Consider the following 26,351-nt stretch of genomic DNA (forward strand, 5'->3'; position numbering starts at 1 on the left):
AGACCGTACTCTCCCAAGTATACTATTATTGCAATCTAGTATGTAGAATACTAAATTTAAACTAAATAACAAAAACATTACAATCTAGTATATAGAAGACTCAATTTAAACTAAATAACAAAAACATTCATTCCATTCAACAAACATATTAACTCTCACAAATCAATGTGATCTGGTCAATAAGCCAACAAGCCATCTGAAAGTGATACTATAGTCTTCCTACCTAGTGAACATGTTCATTCGGATAATTCACAATGAGATATTTAAGACCTTGGAATGGCCAACTTTTGCATGGTAAACCAATCTATATCCTACCACAACAAACCAACATTTTACACAAATTCACAAAGTGTTCTCTTTGAGCTAGTGCTAATACATTGCAAATATCAACAAATGCTTGTCATAAAATTATCACTGAGAAGGCTCATGAATTTTCTTTTTTTATGATCTTGATCTACTCATCAAAAACTCACTAGAAAATTGTAGAACCATGCCACTTACCCTAGCCCACTAGAGCTGCCCACATACAACCCTATATTAAGGTATGTTACAAATACTTAAACGATCCCAATCCTTAATTTCATAGAGCCCACATTGCCTAGATTGAATTTCAAAAGGCACTTTGAGATATTAACAAATACAATTGTGTCACATTTAACTCAAACCCTTTTTTCTTCATTCCTATCATCTAGTCCTATTTCATTAGCCTTTCCCACCGAGCCCATTTAGATATTGGCAATATCTATCACCCTTCTACATACCTTAAAAGTATATTGTAGAATACCATTGCAATACTAAGGCAATTATCTGTGTGATGGTCATGGAAAGCTATAGGGCACACAATCACTCATGAGCATTCTCCCATCTTGACCCTGGCTCGAATCTTTTCTTTATCATTGGCCATTATTTCTACTTCCTTGAAGTGATGGTACACACTATTTTACATGCATAAAGACGCAAGGTGCTTCATGTTTATATTTTTCTTATTAGCTTTTCATCTTGCAAGCAAAAACATATGGCTATGTTGAAGTTAGAACATATTGTGAATATTGAATATCTGGGACCATTTGTTATAAGAGCAACATACTCAAAATAATTAAAATAAGGCATCTAAATGCTATTACAAAGAGTAATTGTAAAGTGTATCCTATAACTCACAATAGATCAATAAAGGTTAACAATGGAATGAAACTAAGCTTTCCTAGGTCTAACATAACAATGTAAAGAGGATTGAACTACCATAGGCTGATTAAAAAGTGTTAATAGGCTTTCATTCATTGGAGTGATGAGGCTTCCGCTACAAATATCAAACTTACACCTCTTACAAGCATAAGACCATGTGACAAAAACTTATCTTCCTAATTCCCAATCGAACTACGTGTACCAATATATAGGCATCTTTCATGCAAGACTATACTAGTGTCCTTAGTCCCCCAAATAATCCCACTATCATATACTCAGCTAGAATTTACATTAGCATGAATTTTAACAAGGCAGAAAGTAATGCTTCAAACTAGTCTTCTCCACATGATTAGCTCCAATGGAGCTCATGTCCAATCCATATCATCCCATAGAAGCTATGTACAAATATTAACAAATATAAACCAACTTACTTACAAGTCTATTGATACATTTAGACAAGTATCATTAGATAACATCTAACATATTTGTTAGCCCATCGTTTTGAAACATTTCACATGGCGTGTTCATGTAAGTCTTAGCTCCTGCCCAATAGGACAGTCCAGTCTCCATTGCCAAGGTTTTGAGTGTGATTAGACTCCACAATTCATTCGATTTGCCAACTCTCTTATATGTCATGAAGGACAACACCGGTGTGACTCTTGCCTTTGTTCACTCGGCTAGGGGTACAAGTCTAATGATACATTTAGACAAGTATCATTAGATAACATCTGACATATTTGTTAGCCGATCATTTTGAAACATTTCACATGGCGTGTTCATGTAAGTCTTAGCTCCTGCCCAATAGGACAGTCCAGTCTCCATTGCCAAGGTTTCGAGTGTGATTAGACTCCACTATTCATTCGGCTTGCCAACTCTCTTATATGTCAAGAAGGACAACACCAGTGTGACTCTTGCCTTTGTTCACTCGGCTAGGGGAGGTGCCCATAATGGGCATCCATATGTCTTCCCAGAAAAATTAAACAAGGTATGACTGAAGAATGTTGAGCTACATGTGCAGATCAGTCAAAATATCTAATGGCAATAGCACCCATATGTCTAGTTGCTTTTTCTGAATCAAGTGAAAACTAATTCATCATACAATTTAGGCAACACTAAAACCCTTGTCATCACTAGGTAACAAAACAGTCATCATAAATTCACCAACTTGGAATGATGACAAAACAATCACCATACATTCACAAAATTAGGCACCAAGAAATCACCATGGACTGGGCGTCAAGTGTCACATAACTCAGCATTCACGTAACAGCTTTCAGGAAATCCTTCTCCAAGATTTATCTTTTTTGTCTCGCATATTGTCACCCTGCCATTATCACAATGTGCACTTTTGCTTTGTTCTCTGATACCTCATTTGGTTGCTAACGCCTAGGTTTCAAGGGGAAAGAAATGCCCATATTACAAAAGTTATAGTAGAAAATAGTACACAAAGCAAGATGCCAATACAGCTGCATTTGATGACAAGTGACACAAACCACCCTTTACAAAGGGGAAGCATAATTTTCTTACCAACTTCTTATAGTGTGTCCTTTATAACAATACATCCCTCAATGCAACAAAGATGGAGTGTGCATCAAGTGGGTCAGTACCCAAGAACTTGAACTGATCGATAAGAAAGTGTAGAGTCTGCAGATAAGATTTCGCAAAGCTTCAGTATTATGCACACCGTAAGGATCCTCTTGATCTTTCTCATGGCACAACTGTGAAGCACAGGGTGAACAAAATAATGACCCAACATAATGTCTGAAATTATCTGATAAGTTACAACTCATTTTACTGAAGCCTTTTGCATTCAGAGATCAGAATCTCGCTTATTACCAAGTAAATCTGCCAGCTTTCCACTCTGAAAAGCTTCCACTGTATCTGTGTGACATATTGTGTCTGTCAGATGCATCTATATAATCACTTTCTAAATTGAAAAGACTTATGAGTTTCATGAACTTCTGAGAGCATACCATCAGAACCTCCTAGATGTTTGCTGTGTATAAATACTTGCGGTACTGTTCGCCTGCCCACCAAGTCAGAAACGGCCTTCTGTATTTCTGCTCCATCCTCTGCAAATTTCCATACCACTTAAACATGTCAAGAGACACTCCTTATGTTAACATGGTTCACTTGAATTGTTATGGAATACATATTTAATCTTCCAAAGAGACTGTAAATCCCCAATAGTGCCAAGCTCCCGACCGACGCACTGCATGCTGCCATCGCGCCTCCCCCATCTCTCCCGCCGCTATAGCGCCTCCCCCCCCCCCCCGTCCATCAGCGCACCCCCCTCCCTGTCCACCACTGCGCCGCCCTCCCACCGCCTCGTCACCTTCACACTTCCCCCCTCCTGGCAGCCACCATGCCCCCCTCCTTCCTTGGCCGCCACTGCACCTCCCTCCCTTCCACCATCTGCCACTGGGCCCACCGCATCTCCCCCCCCCCCCCCGTCTGGCCGCCAGCACGTTCCTTCCTCCCCCTGGCAGCCATCGCACCCCCCCCCCCCTCCCTGTCTACCTGCCTCTGCGCCTCTCTCTTCACGCCTGTCCGCCTGGGCCTCCCCCTGCAATGCGCACCCCATCATCGTGACAGGCTGCCCCTTCTCACCAACCTTTCCTCACACGCTCCACCCCCCCCCCCCCCCCGCCCCCCCCCCCCCCCCCACCTGCTGACAGCCAGAAAAACCCCCTGCGCCCACCCGCGGGATCAGGCCACCGGTGGAGACCAGCACTTTACCCATTGCTGAAAACAGAAAACACCCCCCCCCCCCCCAAATGTTGCTCCCTCCTTTGCAGCGACAACCCCCCCTCCGGCAACACTGCAGCGTGTTTGGCAGGTTCTCAGCAGGGACGCGCTATGGAAACCTCTGGTCAAACGCCAGTGCATTCAGCAAGTGCCCCCCCCCAGTTAAACACTTTGCGCGCCGTCCTCTCTGAGGAACAGCTCTTAGCCGTCCATGCCACAGAGCTAAAGCTAAAAGAAACAGCGATCTTTGGTCAGGTAGTAGGGCACTTCCCATCCAAGGCCCAGCTTTAGGACTAGCTTCACTCCACGCTGCGCATCGACACAGCACAGATTGTGGAGGCGGTTCTAATGGGCCAAGGGATCTTCATGGTACAGCTCACCTCGCCAAACGCAACCCGTGAGTTACTGGCCAGTTCACTCTATGCTTCCACGAAGGGGGTCATTTACATGGTCCCTTTGTACAGAGGCTTTACAGTGGAGGCATTTGTGCTCCACAATAGGTTTCTTCGACACCCGGTCACCCCTTCTCTTTCTCAAACTGGCGATAGAGTATCGCTAGTTGGTGGAAGACTTTGGACGGCTCTTCGGCACTGTCCTTCCCGCCTCTTTTGCGGACAAAATGACAGCCGCAAGAGTCCCAAAGGTACGGGTAGCAATGAAAGAGACAAAGAACGTACCACAGTTTCTAGAGATTGAGGCAGGTGAACACTCCTTCAAGCAGTAAGTCATCATGACTTAGTAGCCAAGCCAATGCTTGCGTTGCCATGACTTTGGGCACGAAGCAGTAGAGTGCACGCGCTTTGGAGCTAAGGCAACGTCGCCGACAGGCCCACACATGGACACGGACAGCTTTACACATGTACAAAGACGACAGAGAGGGAGACAACGGGGGGGCCGCAGGCAGCCCCTCAGACACAACCACGGCAGCAGGGAACAAGAGGGCGAGCGTCGCCCCCTCGGCAGAGTACCACGCGAGCCCCCCCTCCTCGCCCTACCCAACAGGACCACAAGCCTACAGATCCACCCCCCACGGAGGCGTCACAGGTTGCCTCACCTGAGGGCCTACACCCCCTCCACCCCCCACGGTTTCCACCCCGACCCTAGTCCACACCCCCCCTCCTCCAGAGCTACCAACCCCCCCTCACACCCGTCATGTGCCTTCGATCATCCCACCATCCCTCAATCCTCCCCCTCTCCACCACCATCACCCTTGCCAACCACCCCCACCCAGCACAGGTGACCTCCCCCCCACCCATCCCCCCCCCCCTCCCCCACAGGAGGTGAGGAGCCCCATACACCAACATCCTCCACCCATCGGCAGTCTAGGCCCCCCCCCTCCCCACACAGCCACCAGTTCATCCGTCCATGCCGCCTGTCACACTTTTCCAAGACATGCGCAGCTACTACCACGGGAGTTTTTTTGCAATGGGCCGTGGTCCTACCTGAGAGTTGGGGAGCGCGGAGAGTTTGCACTACCCCTAAAGGTGGGAATCTTCGTGGTACGCAAGTCTAGGAGCAGCAAAGTCCATCTACTAGCACCACCGGATGGACCAAACTATGCATTCTTCCTTCAGACCTCTCACATTGGAGACTGGACGACGACTCAGATAGAGGAGGAGGTGAAGAGCCAAGTGGCAGACCACATCTCCCAGTGGATGGGAGAAGGTGGATTGGCACTTTTCTCCCAGAATGGCCAGGTTGCATGATGGACATTAACTAACGGACTAGGGCCGAGGTCCCTTATCTGAGCATTATCTTTCGAGCCCCTCCGCAGTGAAGAGCGCCGATGGATGTGATAGAGTGGCCCCTGGCACAAGCGGCCCGTTTCTACCAGTGTACGGAGTCTTGTCTCTCAGCCTGGTTGATTGATGCTCTAGTGGTTCCACCAGGTGCATCCATCACCCCCATGGTCCGGCCTGAGGGCTACCATGGGGGGATGGAGTTCACCATCCAGGCCGGCAGCAAAGCGTATACGCATGCCTCATAGTTCCTCTTCTTCGTCAGCAGCTTCCACACCGAGAAAATGCATGTTCGGTCATTCACAGGTCTCCCTATGAGTTTACACCATGCATCCTGGAATGTGAACAGCCTCCACTATAGTGGGACACGTGGTTCCAAGAAGTTGATTGTTCGGCAAGAGCTGCAGCGTCTGCCCTTCCCGGACGGATTGACATCTTACTCCTACAGGAGCACAAGCTCACTCTTGCTCGGGCCCAACGGGTAGGGAAGGTACTCCCGAGCAGTTCACACACCTACTGGGAGCACGTCATTGGTGCCCACGGCAAGAGTGGTGGCGTATGCACCTCTATTGGCCCGAGTCTCACCGCCTGTGTACGAGACCACGGGACGATAGTGGCAGGGAGGGTTCTATGGATCAGATTGGATATTGGGGACTCGTGCCTTGGAGTCCTCATCAATGTCTATGCCCCTACTCAAGTTAGGACATGTAGCAGGTTCTGGGTGGAAATCGCAGCAGGACTCCCAAAGTGGACTCTTGGATTATTGGAGGAGACTTCAACAACCTGAAGGCTTTAGAGGACCAACAGGGCAGAGGTAGAAACTACCAAGGCATGGCTGGGGAGGTGCAAGAGGCATGGGAGACCTTTCTATTGGCAATAGGAGCACGCGATGTTTGGAGAGACCCTGCCTTCCACACGAGGGAGAGATCGTTGGACTTCTCTTGGGGATACACACGGCTAGGTGGAGTCCTGCTAGAGCAGTTGAACAGGTTCTATGTGGGAGAGTGGGGATGCCCTCGTGGAGGCCACGTTGGTTAGCGGACACCATGTTGTCCGATCATTGCCCGGTTCTCCTAACACTTGATCCCCCGGCCCCTCGGCATCTACCCTAGATACACGATCCTATTGGATCCCTGACGCGATCTATAGGAGGGAGGAGATGAAGAGACAGATTGAGCAAATTTGGACCAGGGAGTGGGGCAGGAGGGACAGGATCGCAGAGGAGGTTGCAGAGGTCCTAGCCAAGTCGAGTAGTATCTGCCAAGAGGCAGCTCTACAAGTCAGGCAGCAAAGCTGGGAGGAGGAGAGAGCACTCCGGTGGGACCTTGCAACCACACAGAGATTATTACAGGAGGCACCAGGGGATCCTACCCTCCATGCGCAGGAGGTGTGCGCGCGAGCAACCATTGCCGGCTTAGATGGCAAGTGCTCAGAGTTCTCATTCCGCACCTCAGTAGCCTTCTGGACACAGAATGGGGACACGATGTGCAGGGAGTTTTTCCAAGTGCACCACCCCCGCACCCCAAGAGAGCAAATACGCAGCCTTCGGGATCAGTATGGGAGGACTCATTCTAGCCCAAACGAGGTGATGGAGATTGCCACCGACTACTACAGACGCCTTTTCCAATAAGAGATAGCCTCAGCTAGAGGACAACGATGTAGACAGCAGGTCTGGGATCACATCTTGTCCCTCGTCACAAAGGAGATGGGATGCTCCCTCCTAGCCCCCTTCACAGAGAAGGAATTAGAGGAGGATTTCCATACATAGGACGGGCAGAAATGCTCGGGAGAGGATGGCCTTTCTAAGGCCTCCTTCACTACCTACTGGGAGCTGGTGAAGGACCCCTTACTGATGGCCTTCTAGGAGATTTTCACTTCAGGACATATGCCAGGGAGTCTTTCGGTAGGCCTCATCAGTCTTCTTCCCAAAGGAGGAGACCGGTTGGAGCTTTCCCAGTGGAGACCGATCACCTTATTGTCAATGGTCTATAAGGCACTGGCAAAGATGATTGGTAGGCAACTCACCAAGAGGGCAGACCTGGAAGGTCCTATTGCAGGAGGGTCTTCAAGATTATAGATCGAGGCTTGGCAATGAGTAGAGACCGTCCTTGAGATGAAACTTCACAACAGCCCAGATCACCCCCCCAGATCCCCCTTCCTACTACGCAGCTTGCTCCGTGTGTGGCAGGGCTTCTGTAAGGCCCTAATCCAAAGCCCCCCAGGCTGCCAAGAGATAGACCGTCAACTAGTGATTTGGAAACCCCAGATCAGAGATCAGGATGGGGCATAGATTGGCGAGCGCCCCCACATCCAGTGGGCAGGTTGAGAGGCCGGCCCAGCTCGTACCATCAGGACATGACGAGAGGTGTACAGGATGGTGAACGAGGAGATATTGCAAAAAGTATCACGATGTCAGAGAGGAGTTGAGTTGAGGAGAAAGGAGATAGACGCAACAATACCTCAGGAGTGGCTTGCTCCCCTGATACGAGAGCCGGTAAAGCCCGAGGAGGTACGGACGGCTAGGTTTTCATCAGCAAGTATCCCCCTACAGGTGGCAGGTAGAGTGGGCAGCGCTCCACACGAGAACTTCTTCATCGTGCAGGAGGGGGGGCATCTAGCCCTTGATAGAGGGCAGCAAGATGAGGAAATAGCTGTCTCTTCATGGAGAAGGATTCGGGTGATTGGTCTTCAGGGGAAGACATGGCGATTGGACCCTTATGTCTTCTGGGAGGAGCTCAAGGAGTGGCATCTCTGAATCTAGGAGGGTACGCCACTTGATGAGCTGGAGTGGGATCCGAGAGAGTGGCTATGGCCGGCTACGGCAATCACCAAGAAGCCACCAAGGTTCCTGGAGTACACAGCCGGATTGGTAGACACATACTAATGCAGGAGAACATGGATTGGGCGCCGTCACGTAGCAGGCACTGGGAAGAGCACAACATCACGGAGACTTTTCGACAGACCTTCTAGCGCCGCCTATGGGATAGCTAGAGACCGAGAAAAGTTTCGTATTTCTTATGGTTGGTGGCACATGGAGGCTTGGCAGTGGGAAGTTAGCTAGCCCATATGCAAAAGGAGGGAGGTTGTAAGCGCTACACACTGCAACCTCTCGAAACCCCAAAGCACTGCCTTTGGTCGCGTGAGGCGGCGCAGCTCGTGTGGAGAAGAGCATGCCGCATCCTCCGTCGTATAGCACCTAGCCTTGGATGTATCTCATGGGGAGCTTTCTACTGGCAGGCAGTCAGCCAGGGCTGTCACCTTCTGTATGAGGTTGGGATGCAAGACACGATATTCATTATTGAGGCAAGGTCGTGCGCAGTGGTCGGTTTGGAGGCTCTACCCATCTGCCAGGTACTGGAGCCCATAGCAAACCGCTCTGAGGTATGGGAAATCATAGGGAGCCTTACTGAATGGCACATCTGGAAGGCGCGATGTTAGGAGGCTTTTGGCTGAGAGAGACTTTCAGTACAGGCAACCTTAGCAGAGCTCTGGACCTCCATCATCCACTCCCTCCGCAGCCAATGGGACCAGGTGCAGGGCAAGTCCAGGGCTCTTCAGGAGCTCCGTTGTCATTTCATACACACTTGGGGCGGCCAGGACCTGTTTTTTGTGATGCAGGCAGGCAGCCCCAGATGACGATACACCCCCCCTCCATGGCTTCTTGCCCCCATCCCCCCTAGACCGCCCTGAGAGGCTTGTACATTGGATATATCTATGTCTCGGCATCAGCTCCAGCTTGTCTGTTGAGCATGAGCACTTCCTTGTATTCAGGTTTTTTCTGAAGTAATATAATTAGCTATACTTTATTTGCAAAAAAAAAAAACATGGTTCATTTGATCTTTCATCTGTGCAGCAGGGAAGTAAATTTCACTGGACTCTTAATACGCACATTGAATCACTGGACTCGTAATACGCACATTGAACTTCTATTGGCTGGAAGAAGATAACTTACAAGAGATCATATTTGCCATGAACAGGGAGTAGCTCTGAAACACTATTCTTTTGGAGGGGTCAGTTTTAATTGAGCTGTTGAACAGTTGAAACAGCAGTCCGTGAACATGGAAACTTGTACAGTCCATCATAGATCATTGAAGAGCCTTCAAAGAACCAATACCTTAAAAGCATGCCTGCATGTGGAATTGATAATTCTGAAGTTCTATGATTTTGACCATCTATGCAATCATTCAAGCTAAAAGGCCACATTCTTTGGTTACAGTATAACTCTAGCATTGTCCGTTAATAAATGGGGGGCTCGGAAATGAAACTATCAATAAGACATCAACTGAGATAAAAATGCATTGGTATCTACTTGACGTCTTCCTTGTTCAAAACAGAAAATTTCAGAAGACAAAGTGAGTTGAAACCTTGTCAAAATGTTCCAAGACCATAGATGGCATGATCAGCCAAAGTTATGAACATTTAAAATGACCCTAGACCGTCACTTTGATGGTCAAAAAGTAGGATTTTCTCTTGGCATCTTTACCCTTTTACACATCCATGTTGTCTGATATCTTCAAAGAGAGCCTTTAAAAATCCCCTTCCAAATGTCATGATCTCCAAAAAGCCCCATAGCACCCCTTTGCTAACCATTTCCCAGTAAGCATGAAAGGAATTCCCCTCAATCCATCCTTCTTGCCCAGTAGGGCTGCAAGGGTTCTCATGATCTCCCTTCTCATGAAAGGGTGCTAAGAGCGGTGCTCACATGCTATCATCTCTCTAACCCCCTCACCTCCACAGGGTTTACTTGTGGAGCCCAACAAGATAATACAATAATCTGTGGCCACATAACCTACCTTTAGAGTAATCCGTCCTCCTCAAGCATCTCACACATGTAGTGCCACAAGCTTGTCATGCAAAAGAAGTCCTTGTTGAGTATTCCAGCATGAATCCAAAGAGAGGCTCTTTCATAACACACGTTTTCTCGTCTAGCTTGCTTCATGGCCTCTAACTCATAGTGTTGGTTGTATGCTACCTCTGTGCCACCATGCCACCTCCCCTATCTGGAGGAGTACCAAGGAGGCTCTAGCAATACTCCCTATCAAATAGAGCATTCCTCCTCTCTACCTCCTAGAAGAAGGTATACTCATCCAAATCCCAAGCAGTTTGTGTCAAAAGATGACGCACCAGCGAGACAGTAGGGTTTGCGGAGAGGAACACGGAGTGAACTCAGCAAACATGGAGAAGAGAAGAAAAGAGAGAAGAAACTCTAATGAATGGAATGATGAAATTCTGAATCATGGAGTGAATGTGATACAGGGAAACAAGGGTATTGTAGCACAAGGAAGATGATAAAGACAGCCACGAACCACAAACCGCAATGTTCTCTTGAAGGGGTGTGAGGGTAGTGGAGAGATTGGAGAGAAGAGGTGACGGACTGAATGAATCAGCCATGATGAATGAATGAGAGAGTGGCCTATAAATAGGCATAGTCAATCTAGGATGGAGCCCCTTTTTGGGGCTACAAACCCTAAACGCAAAACGTAGAAACGCAAAAACGCAAACTGCGGGTGAAGGGTGAAGGGTGAAGGTTTTCTCAACACCCCCTCTCAAGCCCAAAAAGGGGGAACAAGAGAAGAGTGAGGTGGAGATGCAATGCTACATACTGAAGAATGCTCATACAACAGGTGCCACTTGGACAGTGGCCCTCGTCTGGAAATTGTTCACTTGCCCACCAAGGACCCTAGTAAAAAATGATGAAAACATGCAATACATAGGAGGAATGTTGGACTTTGTGTAGTGCCGAGAATCATAAGGATATGCCCGTACTTGATCTCGGGAGTTGGCTCCATGCTGACCAAGGAACCAAAAAGCTCCACCCTATAATCTGAGAATACCACCTGAAAGGAAACCTTTGAAGATAGTCAAGAGACACGATGAGCTATAGAACCCGAAACTCAACCTTGGAAGAGAAGCCACTAACTCCGTGACTCCATGCTGGAAGGAATACGAAGGCCTAGACACCAAGTCGCTACTGAAGACCCAAGGGCCCCGATCTAGGTGGATCCTCTAGATCTTGGATATGAGTAGAGGACATGACTGCTCAAAGAAGAGCCACTCCTTGAAAGTGAAAGGTGGTGGTGTGTGAAGAACTTCATGGCACATAGGATCCCTCTCTAAATCGGAAGCGTAGAAGTAGGAGCCCCCTCTGAAGTCGAAGAAGAACTGGAAACCCCCTCTAAGAAGTAAGAAAATCACCCTCTGAATCCCAATCTGAGAGAGAAAGGGAATCCAACCGCTCATGGCTCACGGACTGCGAAGAATCAGATGACGAAGGAAGTGCCACCAATCATGCCAAAGAAAGTATCTAGGGCTCGGAAGAAGAAGCCGAAAAGCACCCAAAAGTGACTTCTCGAACCTGAGTGGAAGAGAGTGGGGAAGGAGGCCTAGGATGAGCCAAAGATGGGGAACAGTCATGGGCTCTCAAGAGAGTGGACTGTGGAGGAAATGTGAGCCGGGGAAGCCACTATACCCGAAAGTGGGTGGAGGAAATCTCCACGTAATGGAGTGGTCTCCAAGAGGGCTTATCACCTCGTAAGGTCTTAGAGTCTCCATGTGCTCAAAAGGACTTAGTGCACGTCGAGTGCAGCTTATTGCCTCGAGCATAATACTCTAATAGCTGATGCAAAGCAATCTCTATGGCCCAGAAAGAAGAGGCGGCACAAGGAGTGTCTAGTGGAAGACACATATACTTTAGAGGGGTAGGGAGCAAAGGTCAATGTAGACAGTCTTCGGTGAGATGACCGTTCGTGCCGCAATAGGAACACCCAATAGAAGGGCAATCTGTCGAGGAAGACGCCATGGTACCGGTGTGGTAAACTGGATAAGGGAGGATGGAAGGGAGAAAAATGATATCTCCCAATGCTCAACGGAAATGATAGAGAAATCAAATATTGATGCCAAACCTGCCATCGGTCTTTGTCTTCTCTGATGAGAAGGAGAGAGAAAGACTAAAAACGCAAGAAAAACCAGCAGCAACAGTCAGCGTGCTGAAATCAGCTCCGAACAGTGTGTGGTAGGCTGGAAACAGGCACCAGACTGTTATAGACAACAATGGCCAGCTTGGACCACGATGTCCTCCGCGTCTGGGGTGTGGGTAGCAAGCTGAAATACCTGAAATCTGCAAAAACGAGATTACTTTCTGAATGGAGAGTGATCAGCAACAGTCACTCTTCTATAAACAGTTGCAAATTGCGGGTGGAAGGCTGGAAACAGGCGCCAGACTATAGACGACAACAAGGGACATCTAAGACTACGATGTCCTCCGTGAAAGGGGTGTAGGCAGCAAGCTGAAAACACCTGAAACCTGCAAAAACGAGATATTGATGTAGTGGAAGAATAAGAGAAGTGGATGAACCCGCCACCGGTGTTTGCCGTCACTGGAGTGGAGGATCTTTGCCTCTGTTTGAGCAGATCTAGCTCTAATACCATGCCAACAGATGACGCACCAGCGAGAGAGTAGGGTTTGCGAGGAGAAACACAGAGTGAACTCCGCAATCATGGAGAAGATCTGATGAATGGAATGATGAAGTTCTGAATCATGGAGTGAATGTGATACAAGGAAAGAAGGGTGTTGTAGCACAAGGAAGATGATAAAGACAGTCACGAACCACGAACCGTAATGTCCTCCTAAAGGGGTGTGAGGGTAGTGGAGAGGCTGGAGAGAAGAGGTGACGGACTGAATGAATCAACCGTGAGGAATGAATGAGAGAGAGGCCTATAAATAGGCACAATCAATCTAGGATGGCGCCCCTTTTTGGGGCTGCAAACCCTAAACGCAAAATGCAAAAACGCAAAAACACAAACTGCGGGTGAAGGGTGAAGATTTTCTCAACAATTTGTCCCTAAGCAAGGGATCCAGCACCCAAATCGTAAGTTCATTCTCACAGTTGAGTGATCCAAAACCTTGAACCTTATAGGAAGTCCTGTAATCCTCTTGAACAACACAACTCCAGTGAGAAGCGATTGAGAAGTATGGTCAATGGAATAACACAATTAGGCCTCCTCTATCATAGACCCAAACCCTGCATAGAATCTCAAGTTTGGAAAAATTCGCAACACTAGCTGATCTGTTTCTCTATCCTATAGGTACTATGAGTTGTTACACACTATAGAGCTCCATAGACAAGTACCAGCCATATAGATCTATATTGGAAACTTGTAAGGCTACACGGTCTAAATGTAGATGCACATTGCTTAGGGATGAGGGAGCAAAAATATAAGAATTTTTCATATTTGCAACATTTGGTTTCATCATGCAAAGGCACACTGTTTCTTCGTGCCATGGATGCATGTGCAAAGCTCACATAATCACTGCAAAAGATTTTATTATCAGCAATTTGCATTAGGCTGTCCTTAATATAGATGAAGGCAGCATTGTACAAGTCACAAGCAATGGATCTAAAGGTGCCTCTATGGGTAGGATGTTGGAACACAAGTTTCCTTATGTTGTTTGGACACCTTGTGTATCCCATAGTTTGAACTTGACAATTGAGGATGTGGGAAAGCTACCTAGAAGAGTGAGACCCTACTAGTATCATGCATAGACCTGGTTGCATTTATTTTTTAAGCTTTTGGAGATGGTGAGTAATGCATTTGAACATTGAACATTGCGTTCAAGGCTTTTTTGCAAGACATCTGTGGTCTGCTAATTGCAGAAATCACTCCATGATATCAGTGGGGCCATTTGCTTAATTCATCATCCATCTGTGAATCTGTAGGTATTGTAGAAACTCTTCATGTCACCCATCAATCCGTGTTAATCAGAGTCATGCATGTCCTTTTTAAAACCTTGCATTCAGTTTGACTCATCTGTGATCTCATGGGTTCAGAAAGATCCCTACTTGGAGCCTTGGGAAGGGATTTACTCTAATATCTACTACAAGAGCCAAAGGTTCTAGCTAATCTCATCAACCGTTACACATCTACTTGAATCAGTGTCCAACTCCAAGTTTTACAACTTGATGAATTGAAAAGCTCTAGACTGTCAGACATCACATATAGGCAGATAAGTATCCTAGAAAAGAGTTGGTACTCAGCATATTAAAAGACAATAGCTAATCCCTGGTTTCAATTTTCACTGTAGTATGATCAAACAGTTGCATATAAGTTGCTACCGTAGAAGCTTACCTCTCTGGTCGAGTTCTATCACATACGGCCGTTCATTTAATTCGTTGAACACAGCCTTAGCTCGTTTGCAGTACCTACACAAACCATTGACTTTAAAATGCCACCTAGAGAATAAGATAGAAGATGAATCCATAGATTGTATGCAAAGTTGATTGACTTTCCAACAGGTCAGCTATGAAATACAATAATTCAATATCGTGATCACAATGTTTCATGATCAGCATTGTAGTTTCAGAAGTGTAGGCTTTCACAAATTTCAGTAAACCACAACATTGAAGCATCAAAAGTTACATATAAATACGCTATCATCTTAGAAATGAACTAGGAACATGTATCCCAAACAATTAATATGTGATTAAAGTTTATCAAATGTTTACATAGGACAAAAGGGGATGCGTGTATTCAACATGCAAAGACCAAGAGCAGAGACCAGGAAGATGTGCATCATATCAGGCATAACTCTGCAACCAGGAACAAGGCACCAACAATTCAGGACCACAAAAGAGATATGTCAAGTTTTATGTCCCTTCAAAGAATTCATTATCACAACAGTTAGGTATCAGTAATGGCGAGTGGAGTATGATTTCAGAGGTACTGAACTTGCATGAAAATACATCATGTTAAATCATCTAACCGAGGTCATGCAAGACTTGCAATGGATTCACCTACCCTTGAACCTGTCTCTGAGTCCTCCATAACCACACATGTTGCTCATATTCTAGAAGGATGAATCTCATAAAAAATTCCTTCTGAGCCTCCTCATTCAAGAAAGCACTATTGACATCCATCTGGTACAGGGGGATGCTAAAGACAATACCAATTTGACAGTAGTCAGTCTTCAGCCTCCAAGCGCAAAGTGTACATGTCCAAGATAACATTGAAGTAAAACTTCACCCTCAAGATCTGCGTTGTCGGAGCCTTTGGGGTCAAAAGTCTGCCGCAAGGGTAAGAGACAGCAGGGTGAAGGGAGATTCAGGGAGAGGAGTAGACGGAAGAGAAGGGGTTCAAAGAAATAGAAGATGTAGAAAAATACTCACAGAGGTGAAGCCTGTCAATTTATTTTTGCATTATAAGAAGATAAATCTCTTGTAAACAAAAACGTGCATAAAACAATACCTTCCTCTATGCTTCTCAGATCACCAATATGATGCTTTCATTGGCTCTAAAAGGGCGGCAAAATACCAGGACACCTGACTAGAATTCTGCCAGATCACTCCTTCATCTCCCACTTCGGAGTGCTGTTCATTGCCTAAAAACAACAATCGCGCGTCGCGCGATTTCGCCAATCCTTCTTTTTACATAAAATCCTCTCAAAATGGCTGAAAGCTACCTACTTTCTTTTACATGTCATCCTATTCTAGAAGTTGTCTACAGTTCTTGGATTTTTACAAGAGATAATATCTAAAATATCAAAATTTGACTAAACTTGTCCAAAAATCTAATATTTTTCAACCATCCACACTACGGACATTGACACTAATGTCTAAAATGGCATTGGCTCTCTAGATCAATAAGAACGCTGCACTCCAGAGTTTTTCACATTGTGACCGCATAGCGGCACAACATCCACCCCCTCCTAACCTGCACATCCTTTGGCATGTACCAAAGTCTTACGGATCTACAGTGTCAGAAGAAGTATCTTTTACCATGTCAATGTCTTTATCTTCTACCTCTTCTTCTTCCATATTCCCATGTTCATGCTCAGTATCCAACTCCTTCCACTCATATGCTGAAGACTCCCTTCACTTAAAGAGCTTAATACGTTTTCCAACCACTAGAATCCTCAAAGCTATCCCATCCATCTCATTTAATGCATTGGTAGCATTATCAAAAACAAACCTTACCACATATGGACCAAACCACCGCTTTGCCATCTTCCAACTAGCACTATACTAATTTTCCAAGCTGCTGTCATGAACCAGCACCCAGTCCTCTTCTTGTATAGCTCGTGGTCGAAGTCTATGTCGCTTGTCAAACCTCTTCTTGTTCTTAATCCTTACTGTCTTCAGCTTTTTCATGGGTCTCAATGTCTTCAGGCCTTCTTTCTAATTTTCTAATGCGTAGGACCAACAACTCTTTGTTGAGAAACCCTTCACTCGCAGTTTGCGTTTTTGTGTTTCTGCATTTTGTGTTCAGGGTTTGCGTTTAGGGTTTGCAGCCCCAAAAAGGGGGTGCCATCCTAGACTGACTGTGTCTATTTATAGGTCACTCTCTCATTCATTCCTTACAACTGATTCATTCAGTCCATCACCTCTTCTCTCCAGCCTCTCCACTATCCTCCCACCCCTTCAGGAGGACATTGCGGTTTGTGGTTCGTGGTTGTCTTCATCATCTTCCTTATGCTATGGCACCCTTGTTCCCTTGTATCACATTCACTCCATGATTCAAGTTTTCATCATTCCATTCATTAGAGTTTCTTCTCTCTTCTCTTCTCTTCTCCATGTTTGCCGAGTTCATTCCGTGTTCCTCCCCGCCAACCCTACTATCTCACTCGTACGTCATCTTTTGACACTTTTCTCTATTCAAACCCTCTTCCCATGGTAGAACACTCCAAGTAGCAATAGTCTCCTCAATAGGCATAATTGGTTGTTGTCCATACATTAATTCAGAAAGCATATACCCTATAACTGCACTATGAGTGGTCATATCAACCCACAAGGCAAAGGGTAACATTCTTGGCCACTCTTTCATCTTGCCCTTGCATGACTTTGCTAATGCCTTAATGATAGGCTAATGACATTTTTCACTTTTTCCATTTGCTTCAAGATTATAGACGGAAGTTAAAGTCGGCTTGATATCCAATCATGAAAAGAAGTCACGAGCCTCATTCACATCCAATTCTCCTCTATCTACAACCACTTTACCAACACAACCATACCTGCAAAAGACTTCTTCCAATAAGAACCTGCAAACTGCTTGAGTAGTCTTTGTACTAAGAGCTCGACCTTCCACTTGATATGTCAAGTCTTCCCGTACAAGCACAATATATCTCATATTCCATAAACCTGTAGATATAGTAACCAAATCAACTATCCATTTGTAATGCATAGACAATGGATAGGTCGGTTGTAACCCATCTCTATGCTTTACCATGGAATACATCTGACAAATACTGCATGATTCCACATAATGCTCCACATTTTTATACATGTTTTGCCACCAATACTTCTCTTTGAACTTGGCAAATATGTCCCAAACTCCTTTATATCCAGCCCATAAACTTTCATGAAACTCCTTCATCACCTGTTGTTGAGAAACCCTGTCTCTCAATACACATACTGGAGCTCCTCTCTTTTTCTTTGCATGCTTTCATAAATATCCATCTTTCAAGAAAAACCCATAAGCTTTTCTTTTAATCCTTTGGAATTCAGCTTTAAATCACTCGGCCTTCTTTGTCATGAGGCTGAGATATTGGCATGTTTTCAACCAATCATCCTCATACAATTCTTCCAAAAATTGTATTCTCACTGAAGCATAACATTGATGATGCTCTCTCTCTATTGCCCATCTCTTCTCCATGGCTGTAAGTCCTTTCTTACTGCTGCAATCCCTGTCACAACAGTTGTACCTACTATAGTAATTGCAGTTGCATACTCATTCCCTGATATCATAAAGTCGTTTTCAGCACCTATCACATCGTCCTCTCCATCTTCCATCAGCTCCTCTTCATCTTCAAACCTTGCTTGTGAAAGCATGTCAGCCACGGGGTTTTCTCTATCTGCAATACGCTAAAAATCAGGGTCAAGTAACTTTATATATGCAATCCACCGTAACATGGCAATATCGGGAGTTGAGCAATTTACTATCATGCACCATAGAGGTAGACAATCAGACTCTACTATTACATGAGCTCCCATAAAATCATCTCTATCACACCTAAGGGCTGTCACTACACCCCAAAGCTCTCTTTTGACTTGAGAATACCAACGTTGCCGTTCATTAAGGACCTTTGCTCCAAACTAAATGGCATATCTATTCCCATCAGCATCATCTTGACCCACTGCCCAACCAATGCCAATTGGGCTTGTATCCACCGTGACAATAATAGACTGTCCATTCTCATAATTTGCTCTCTTTAGTATTGGGGCTGAAATCAATAAGCTCTTTAACTTCTGAATAGCCTTTGTATGTTGTTTACCTAACTAAAACTTTTGCCATTTTCTTAAGAGCTAATATAAACTTTCAGCCACACGAGCAAAATGCGGAATCCATACCAAGTAAAAGACACATGCACCCAAAAATCTTCTCACCTCGGATACATTGGAACATGTCTCCCGCATCCTGCTTATGGCATCAATCTTTACTAGTGAGGGCTTTCTCCCATATGGTCCACACATGTACCCAACAACTAATACTTCCTCCACTCCAAAAACCGACTTTTCTTTTGATAGAGTCAAATGCACTTCTTCAAGACGGCTCAAAATCCTGTCATTTTATCAGCACATCATCAAGGAAGGGTAAAGTCAACTGAGGAATATACTCCCTCAAAACTTTATGCATAGCATTCATCATATGTGCCACTGAATTGATTGCTCCCTGTGGAAGCATACATATCCTAACCAATCCAAGTGGTGTCTTCATGGTAGTGATATCCCGGCTTTCTAATGCAAGCTAGAACTGATCATATCCTGAATATAAATCACCCATAGAGTAAATTGCCTTGCTTGCAAATGCTTCTGCAAATTCATCCACTATCGGGCCTGATCCAACATTCCTTATGGTGACCTTATTAACTGGTTGTAAATCCTGTATAAACCTTAAAGAACCATTCTTCTTTGAAACAGTAAACCACTGATTCGAATATGGTGCTGAAGAGGACTCCAAAATCTGCATCCTGATCTTCTCCTTCAAAAGCTCCAACAGCTTAGGCAAATATGCCCGAGGCACTAGAATAGGCTTTAAATTCCATGGCACATGAGGTACTGTAAAGATCACCATAGGTGTAACTATGGTCAGATCAACACATCCAATTTTATCTGGCTGAAATGCAAAGGCTTTCTCATGCCTTGCCAACATCTGTAAGAAATAAGCTCTTTCTGCAGGTAAAAGAAAGCTTGTATCACCAATTTTCAGCTTTTGTAAAGTTTCAACTGTAAAATTATGTCCTACTCCATGCGGATCTCGTAAACTAGGCTATTGAGTCACTTTTTCAGCCAACGCATCACTTTCAGGTGGTACAGGCAAAGCCACAGGCTTAACCTTCTTTGCAACTGTTTTGTACTTTGTATCCATTCTTACTTCAACCCTGTTTTGTAGCCCATGTTGCAGCCCATAATATTCATGCTCAGCAAACTCTTGAATGACTTCATACATCTCTAAAGGGTCAACATAAATAACCTCTTTTTTTGCCCTGTTTTCAGCATTGATTGCTGCAGAAATTTCAGCCACTGTATCAACATCAACCAACCCTGAAAATAGTCGTGAAATACCTTCATTTGCAATAATCAAACCATATGTCTTCAGTTCTTTTTCAGCCCATCCTACATATTTCTTTTCAGCCCTGCACATGGCTGAAATATCCTTAAAATTGCCAAGACTACATGCTGTCCATTTCTGCAATCCAAACACAAACACAGTTTCCCTCTTTCTTAGAGGCATAATTATCTTCCTAGAGGCACTGCCATAGCCTCCACTTACAGCAGTGCTGTCTAACAACCCTTAAACTCTCGTGCATTAGGTGGCATAGGATTATCCCGCAGCCTATCCCGATTGCGGGGATGATTCACACAAACAATGAGAAACTGTACCGCCTTTGTATTGTCTTTACTCCGAACCCGAGCACATGAAGAACCATCATCCCAAGGCTTTTGTTTCTAGCCTTGATTCTAAAATATAGAGCTGCCCCAAAATCACCGAATAACTACATGAATCCTACACAAAAAAATTATATTCATCCCTAACATATCGAATAGTCACGGGTACATTCGGACAAGCTGCATAAAGATCCCCTGATGACTTGTTTGCTGCCCCCATGCACCATCCCGGATCTACATCAATCGGCCAACCTCCATTCTCATACAAGCTGCGTGTCATAACATTGATTTCAAAACCATGATCCAAGAGAGCTATGCAAGGTGTCTCTCTTTCTTCCGCTTTAACAATTGTCTCTGTTGTTGCACAAGTCTAATGTGTTCGTGAATAATGACTGCTTGGAATAAAATGAGCACCTTCTTCTTCATGTGCTTGTTGGTGGACATCCCCATTATACATAGCCTTCTCTCTTTGCTTAGTGCTACCCATAATACAATTTTCAGCCACAAGCTTGCTATCTACACTCCCATTTAGCCCATTTTCAGCATCAGCCTGTTCCAAAAGAATATTACATCTATCATCATATTCCCTCTGAAGATGTTTCTCTATGTCTTTGTCAACCTGCATCAATGCTTGCAAAACTTCACCATCAAACTATCTTTTTCGTTTTAGCATATCAATGATTGCATCATGAAATTTACGCTTTGCGATTCCAAGAACTTCGCCGAGTGTGAATTCCACTCTACTGCTAAGTATGCGATTTTCCAAGACCTTTTTAAGGTTTGTGGCAATCTCAAGATCCGATTGTAACCTATAACCAGGCTGCTTGCCCCTTTTCTTTCCTTCTTGTTTCTTCTCTTGAGATGTATCCTCCATAACATGCTCAGGTATGGCTTTTCTGGTCTCTTTTTGTTGCTCCGTTTTACTTCGTGTTATGCGTTTAGATGGGCCTGAAGAGGAAGGACCAGCAGTGTCTTCATCTCTTTTTCTCTTTTTTTCTACAAGAGCGTCTTGATTATGAACCTTAGCCAAATAAGCATAGACTGAAAGTGAATCCACTGATGCACTCCATCGTGTTCTCCCTCGTATACTCTGACTTGCATCAACCAATTCAGACTTTGTTGTTTTGCCCTTTTTCATGCAATCTAATGCTTGCATCCAAACAAGAGATTTTGCTTCAGTCATGCCTCCTTTACGAGCTTCATCAGTCCTTTCAATTCTCAACCCATATGTGGCTGCATCTATGGTAGAAAATGCTATCCTTGCAGCCATCTCTTCCAACCTCTTCTGCATGCCACCATTTCCAAAATTTGGCTCTATTGGAAGACATATTTCTATTGCATGTATTTTTTCATCTTTCCAAAAGACTAACCTTTTTGCTTCCGCTTTGCGGTAGGCTGTATAATCTCGCTTTTCATGCTATAAACTATCACACCAAATGCATCTCCTCTTAAATCCTTCTCTATACGGCTTTGGGTTGTTGCCCGACCCTTTCTTCTACCTTGACATCCAATTTTTCGACCTTTGCATTGATTTTTGTCAAATTCAGCCTCAAATCACGCATACCTTTGATTAATTCATCCACAGCATCACTTTTAAGAGCCGAGCCAACAAGTATAGCCGGTTGTTCCGCCCTAGCTACAAGTGCCTTGGCTACAATTTTAGTGCCCTTCTGAGCACTGGCCGGTGTGGTGCTTGTACCCCATCTTAATTTCACCCGCTCTCTCTTTACCAACATATGCACTACTTCAGTTACATTAGCCCAATCTGATTTCAGTCTTGTTTCAGAAGAGGCATCTTCTAACAATCAGTCAGCTTCTCCTGCAAGACAAAATCAGCAACCTTCAGAAACAAATCAATTTTCTGACTCTCCAATGATTGTTGCTCATTGGCATCCAACTGCGCATACCAACTTTCAAATTCACGGAGCAAAGCTGTAGCAGCCAACCCTTTATTAGGCTTTTCAATCCAATCTATAAATGTCTTTTTAGTTACCAATCCTCCATCTTTCAAGAAAAACTCTTTTCTCAAAGCTTTCTTAAAAGCTGCCCAATTAGCATCTCTTTTATGTAACACATCAATCCGATAATGCAAAGCATGCATGGCCAAATGGGAGAAATACCGACTCCATACATATTGCGGTATCCCTTGAAACATCTTTTTTTCATACAATCGGATGAAGGCCGAAACATTTTGACCTTTAAACTGCTTCAATTCTTGTCCCACTGCTGCAATGTATTCACAGCTTCTGCTTCCTGCCGAGTTTGCATCTGTTATAGTAACAACTGTTACTGTTGTTATTATTGCAACAAAGTAATCATCTGTTATAAAGCATCACCACCACTTGAAGCTGTAGAATCCCTCATCTTTACACACCTCTGCTGTCGACTTTCACGTCGTGATCCGGATTCACCACTGTTGTAGCATTTGGGGTCAACAGTCTACCACAGGGATAAGAGACAACAGGGTAAAGGGAGATTTAGGGAGAGTAGTAGACGGAAGAGAAGGGGTTCAAAGAAATAGAAAATGTAGAAAAATACTCATAGAGGTGAAGCCTATCAATTTATTTTTGCATTATGAAAAGATAAATCCCTTTTAGACAAAAACGTGCATAAAGCAATACCTTCCTCTATGCTGCTCAGACCGCTAATCTGATGCTTCCATTGGCTCCAAAAGAGGGCTAAAATACTAGGATACTCAGCCAGAATTCTAGCAAATCGCTCCTTCTTTATCTCCCACTTCGGAGTGTTGTTTGCTGCTTGAAAACAGTGATCGTGCATCACGTGATTTGGCCAATCCTTCTTTTTACATAAAATCCTCTCAAAATGGCTGAAAGCTACCTACTTTCTTTTACATGTCATCCTATTCTAGAAGTTGTCTACAGTTCTTGGATTTTTACAAGAGATAATATCTAAAATATCAAAAAATGGCTAAACCTGTCCAAAAATCTAATATTTTTCAACTATCCACACTACAGACATTGACACTAATGTCTAAAATGGCATTGGCTCTCTAGATCAATAAGAAAGCCACACTCCAGAGTTTTTCACACTGTGACCGCGTAGCAACACGACAGCATCACACCAAAAAAACTATTGAAGAGAGGGTCTATCCACCAAGATCCAAGTGTAATTCCTAGCAATGAAATCAAGTTCCTCCATGGCTTTTCTTCACTCACGCATGTAAACTTCCCCTATAACCATAAGGAAGGAAGGATGCCAAGAAAGGTGTGATTGATGCAAAAGGACACATGATGCAGAAAATTATCTGCTCATACATCTGATCCATGTGCTACCACGTCATCATTTCCGAAACATGGTCATGTTTACAGTCAAATGAATCATCTCGGAATCCCCTTTCCAATTATGTAACCTTTAAAGGATGCCAAGAAAGGTGTGATTGATGCAAAAGGACACATGATGCAGAAAATTATCTGCTCATACATCTGATCCATGTGCTACCACGTCATCATTTCCGAAACATGGTCATGTTTACAGTCAAATGAATCATCTCGGAATCCCCTTTCCAATTATGTAACCTTTATATAGAACTTACCTTTGTATTGAAAATCTCGTTCCTGATCCAACTGTGACTTCTTCACACTTCCCTGTTACATCATACAATCATGCACAGCTTTCATCTCATTGCCCTCTTATCTGATAGTCAGTTGTGCATTTGCATTTCACTTTCCAGTCTAGTTTGTTTATTTCCAGCTGTGTTCACACTAGTCAGGCCTAACTGCATTCTGTTTTGTGATGTGGTAGGCTGGTTTGCTGCATTTAGTGCAGCCAGCAGCAGTATGAGCAGGTCGGCCAATTTTCCTGCCATGTTTGGCAGCTCGCCGGTCAGTTGCTCTTTGTCCTTAGCCTCCTGTATCCTTAAAGTATGCCCATTCTGCCACCCGAACTAACGCATACTTGCTGTTGAGGAGCTGATCAGACCATTCCTTATCTCTCCTTGTTTGTGTTTCTCTTCCATTGTGCACTCTCACAAGTTCTACCTTTTGGGTTAACTAACTCTCCTAATACTTTTCTTAACCTACATTCTATCCTCTTATCTTAATAAGAAATTAGCCTCCATTTTGAACCAAGGAGCTGCCCATTTTTTGCAACTTTGCACCACATGAACATATATTCGAAGGTACTTGTACCTTTGAATATGGGTAAAGTGAAAGAGACTACTTCACAAGAGCAACATATGCAGATTGGGTAGCATTGCAAAGGCGGAGGAGGTCATGGAGTTGGAGCACGACATCACCATAATTAGTTGCCAAGTATCACAGCCAGAGAGGGCTTAGACTGAGATTGCACATCAGTTATTTGGTTCATTGAATTCATCTAACTTGGTATCCTCACAGTCACATTGATTGGTCAAACATCACACTACATGCAGCAGAAGCACCTCTCATCCACCCTTTACGTGCGACCATTGATTGGTCAAACATCACACTACATGCAGCAGAAGCACCTCTCATCCACCCTTTAAGTGCGACCTCTAGACATCACATAAACTTCAAAGACACATGGCATCAGATAAGCATCAAATAACCATGGAGTCACAGCTAGTACAGTTGAATGTTCACAGCTAATAGACACAAAATCAGGACGAGCTAAGTAACCTTAAGTTTTAGCAGGCCTCTAGCTTTTCTGTTGTTCACATTTTCGTCGTCTTATCAGACATGATAATTACAGAATTGTAGTAGTATGATATTCTGAGGACTTCCACACACGATGCATGGAAAGTTTCTATCATGTGAAGTCCAGGCACCATAGCGCATTACACGCATTGTAAGCAACCAATTCGATCCGATTTAAGTAAGGCCGAGAATTCATTGCTTTTCATACTTCCAAAAATTCAGCTTCCAGGCCACAATAGATCCAAAGAGATCTCTTTTTTCCTTTTCTATTTTGCTTCGGTAAAGGTTGAAGTAAAGAAACTGGACAGATCTCTCTCTCTCTCTCTCTCTCTCTCTCTCTCTCTCTCTCTCTCTCTCTCTGCGTGTGTGTGTGTGTGTGTGCAAGAGGGAACTTACGGGCAATACGATTTGGAGAAGATCACGATTTTGTTGTTTGCGACGACCCTTTTTACAAATTGAGCAGGGGTCTCTGCATATGCGAAGGATTGGAGGAAGCAGGCGAGGGAGAAGAGAACCAAGATCACCAAAGGAGCTCTCGCCATAGCTAAGGGAAAGAGAGTACGATGTCAAAAAGATGGGGCGTGAATTTTCTTCTACCGTTCGGATTTATGATGATGAAAATTCCTTCGGTCGGTAAGTTGGTCAATAGATGAAAACTTCGTCTTCCCTGCGGGCAGGTTTAGGTAAAATGGGATTCTATGTGGTTTTTGTCCATGTATATGTTTTTGAAAGCTCTGCCATATCATTATGGCCTAACGTGGCAGCCGATGGGCATTCAACCCACCCTGCTGATCCACGTGGTAGACTCGCATGCATGCAATGTGGCAAAGATAGAGAGGGCTCTGTGCAAAGATCAAACTGACCATAACAAATCTTGCATAGGATGGTGCTCAAGTCCATAAGGCAATGGTGGCATTGCACATGACAGAGTTTGGCAAAAGTATGCTACTTTGCTGGGCTACCGGCATTTATCTCTACTTCTTGGGCTGCCCTTCGATGGAAGATGACTTCATTAAGTGGTTCGACGACACCTACCATGGTAAGAAAAGTTTGGTTCAATATAGATTCATTGGCAAAGGAAGAAACCTGGCCCTCTTGGGCTTGAAGGAAGAAAGGGACTAGGTTTTGGCATTAGTTATCAGATACCAAGGAAACCTAGTATACGTACT

At 44.5% G+C, this 26,351-nt stretch overlaps 1 protein-coding gene across 4 annotated transcripts; it reads right to left on the bottom strand.

The window, feature by feature from the left end:
• Window positions 1–1,678: 1,678 nt before the first annotated feature.
• On the bottom strand, window positions 1,679–25,871 carry LOC148032197 (Glutaredoxin family protein). Of its 4 annotated transcripts, XR_015691588.1 has the most exons (6): window positions 25,579–25,871; window positions 14,796–14,869; window positions 3,156–3,254; window positions 3,019–3,063; window positions 2,710–2,826; window positions 1,679–2,568 (listed from the first exon to the last, which is right to left on the bottom strand). XR_015691588.1 is itself a non-coding variant. In XM_087682835.1 (5 exons), exons 1-5 carry the CDS (start codon window positions 25,722–25,724, stop codon window positions 2,783–2,785), a joined length of 408 nt encoding a protein of 135 aa, XP_087538961.1. In that variant the 5' UTR covers window positions 25,725–25,871; the 3' UTR covers window positions 2,635–2,782. The 4 variants fall into 4 exon arrangements, 3 of the variants coding, with proteins under 3 accessions (XP_087538961.1, XP_087538963.1, XP_087538962.1); XM_087682835.1 differs by lacking the exon at window positions 1,679–2,568 and having other exon boundaries at window positions 2,635–2,826; XM_087682837.1 differs by lacking the exon at window positions 1,679–2,568 and having other exon boundaries at window positions 2,635–2,900; window positions 25,579–25,870.
• Window positions 25,872–26,351: the final 480 nt, after the last annotated feature.

This window comes from Lygodium microphyllum, chromosome 8, assembly GCF_053477565.2.
Source record: "Lygodium microphyllum isolate KBCC chromosome 8, Lygodium_microphyllum_v1.1.10, whole genome shotgun sequence".
Lineage (NCBI taxonomy): Eukaryota > Viridiplantae > Streptophyta > Polypodiopsida > Schizaeales > Lygodiaceae > Lygodium > Lygodium microphyllum.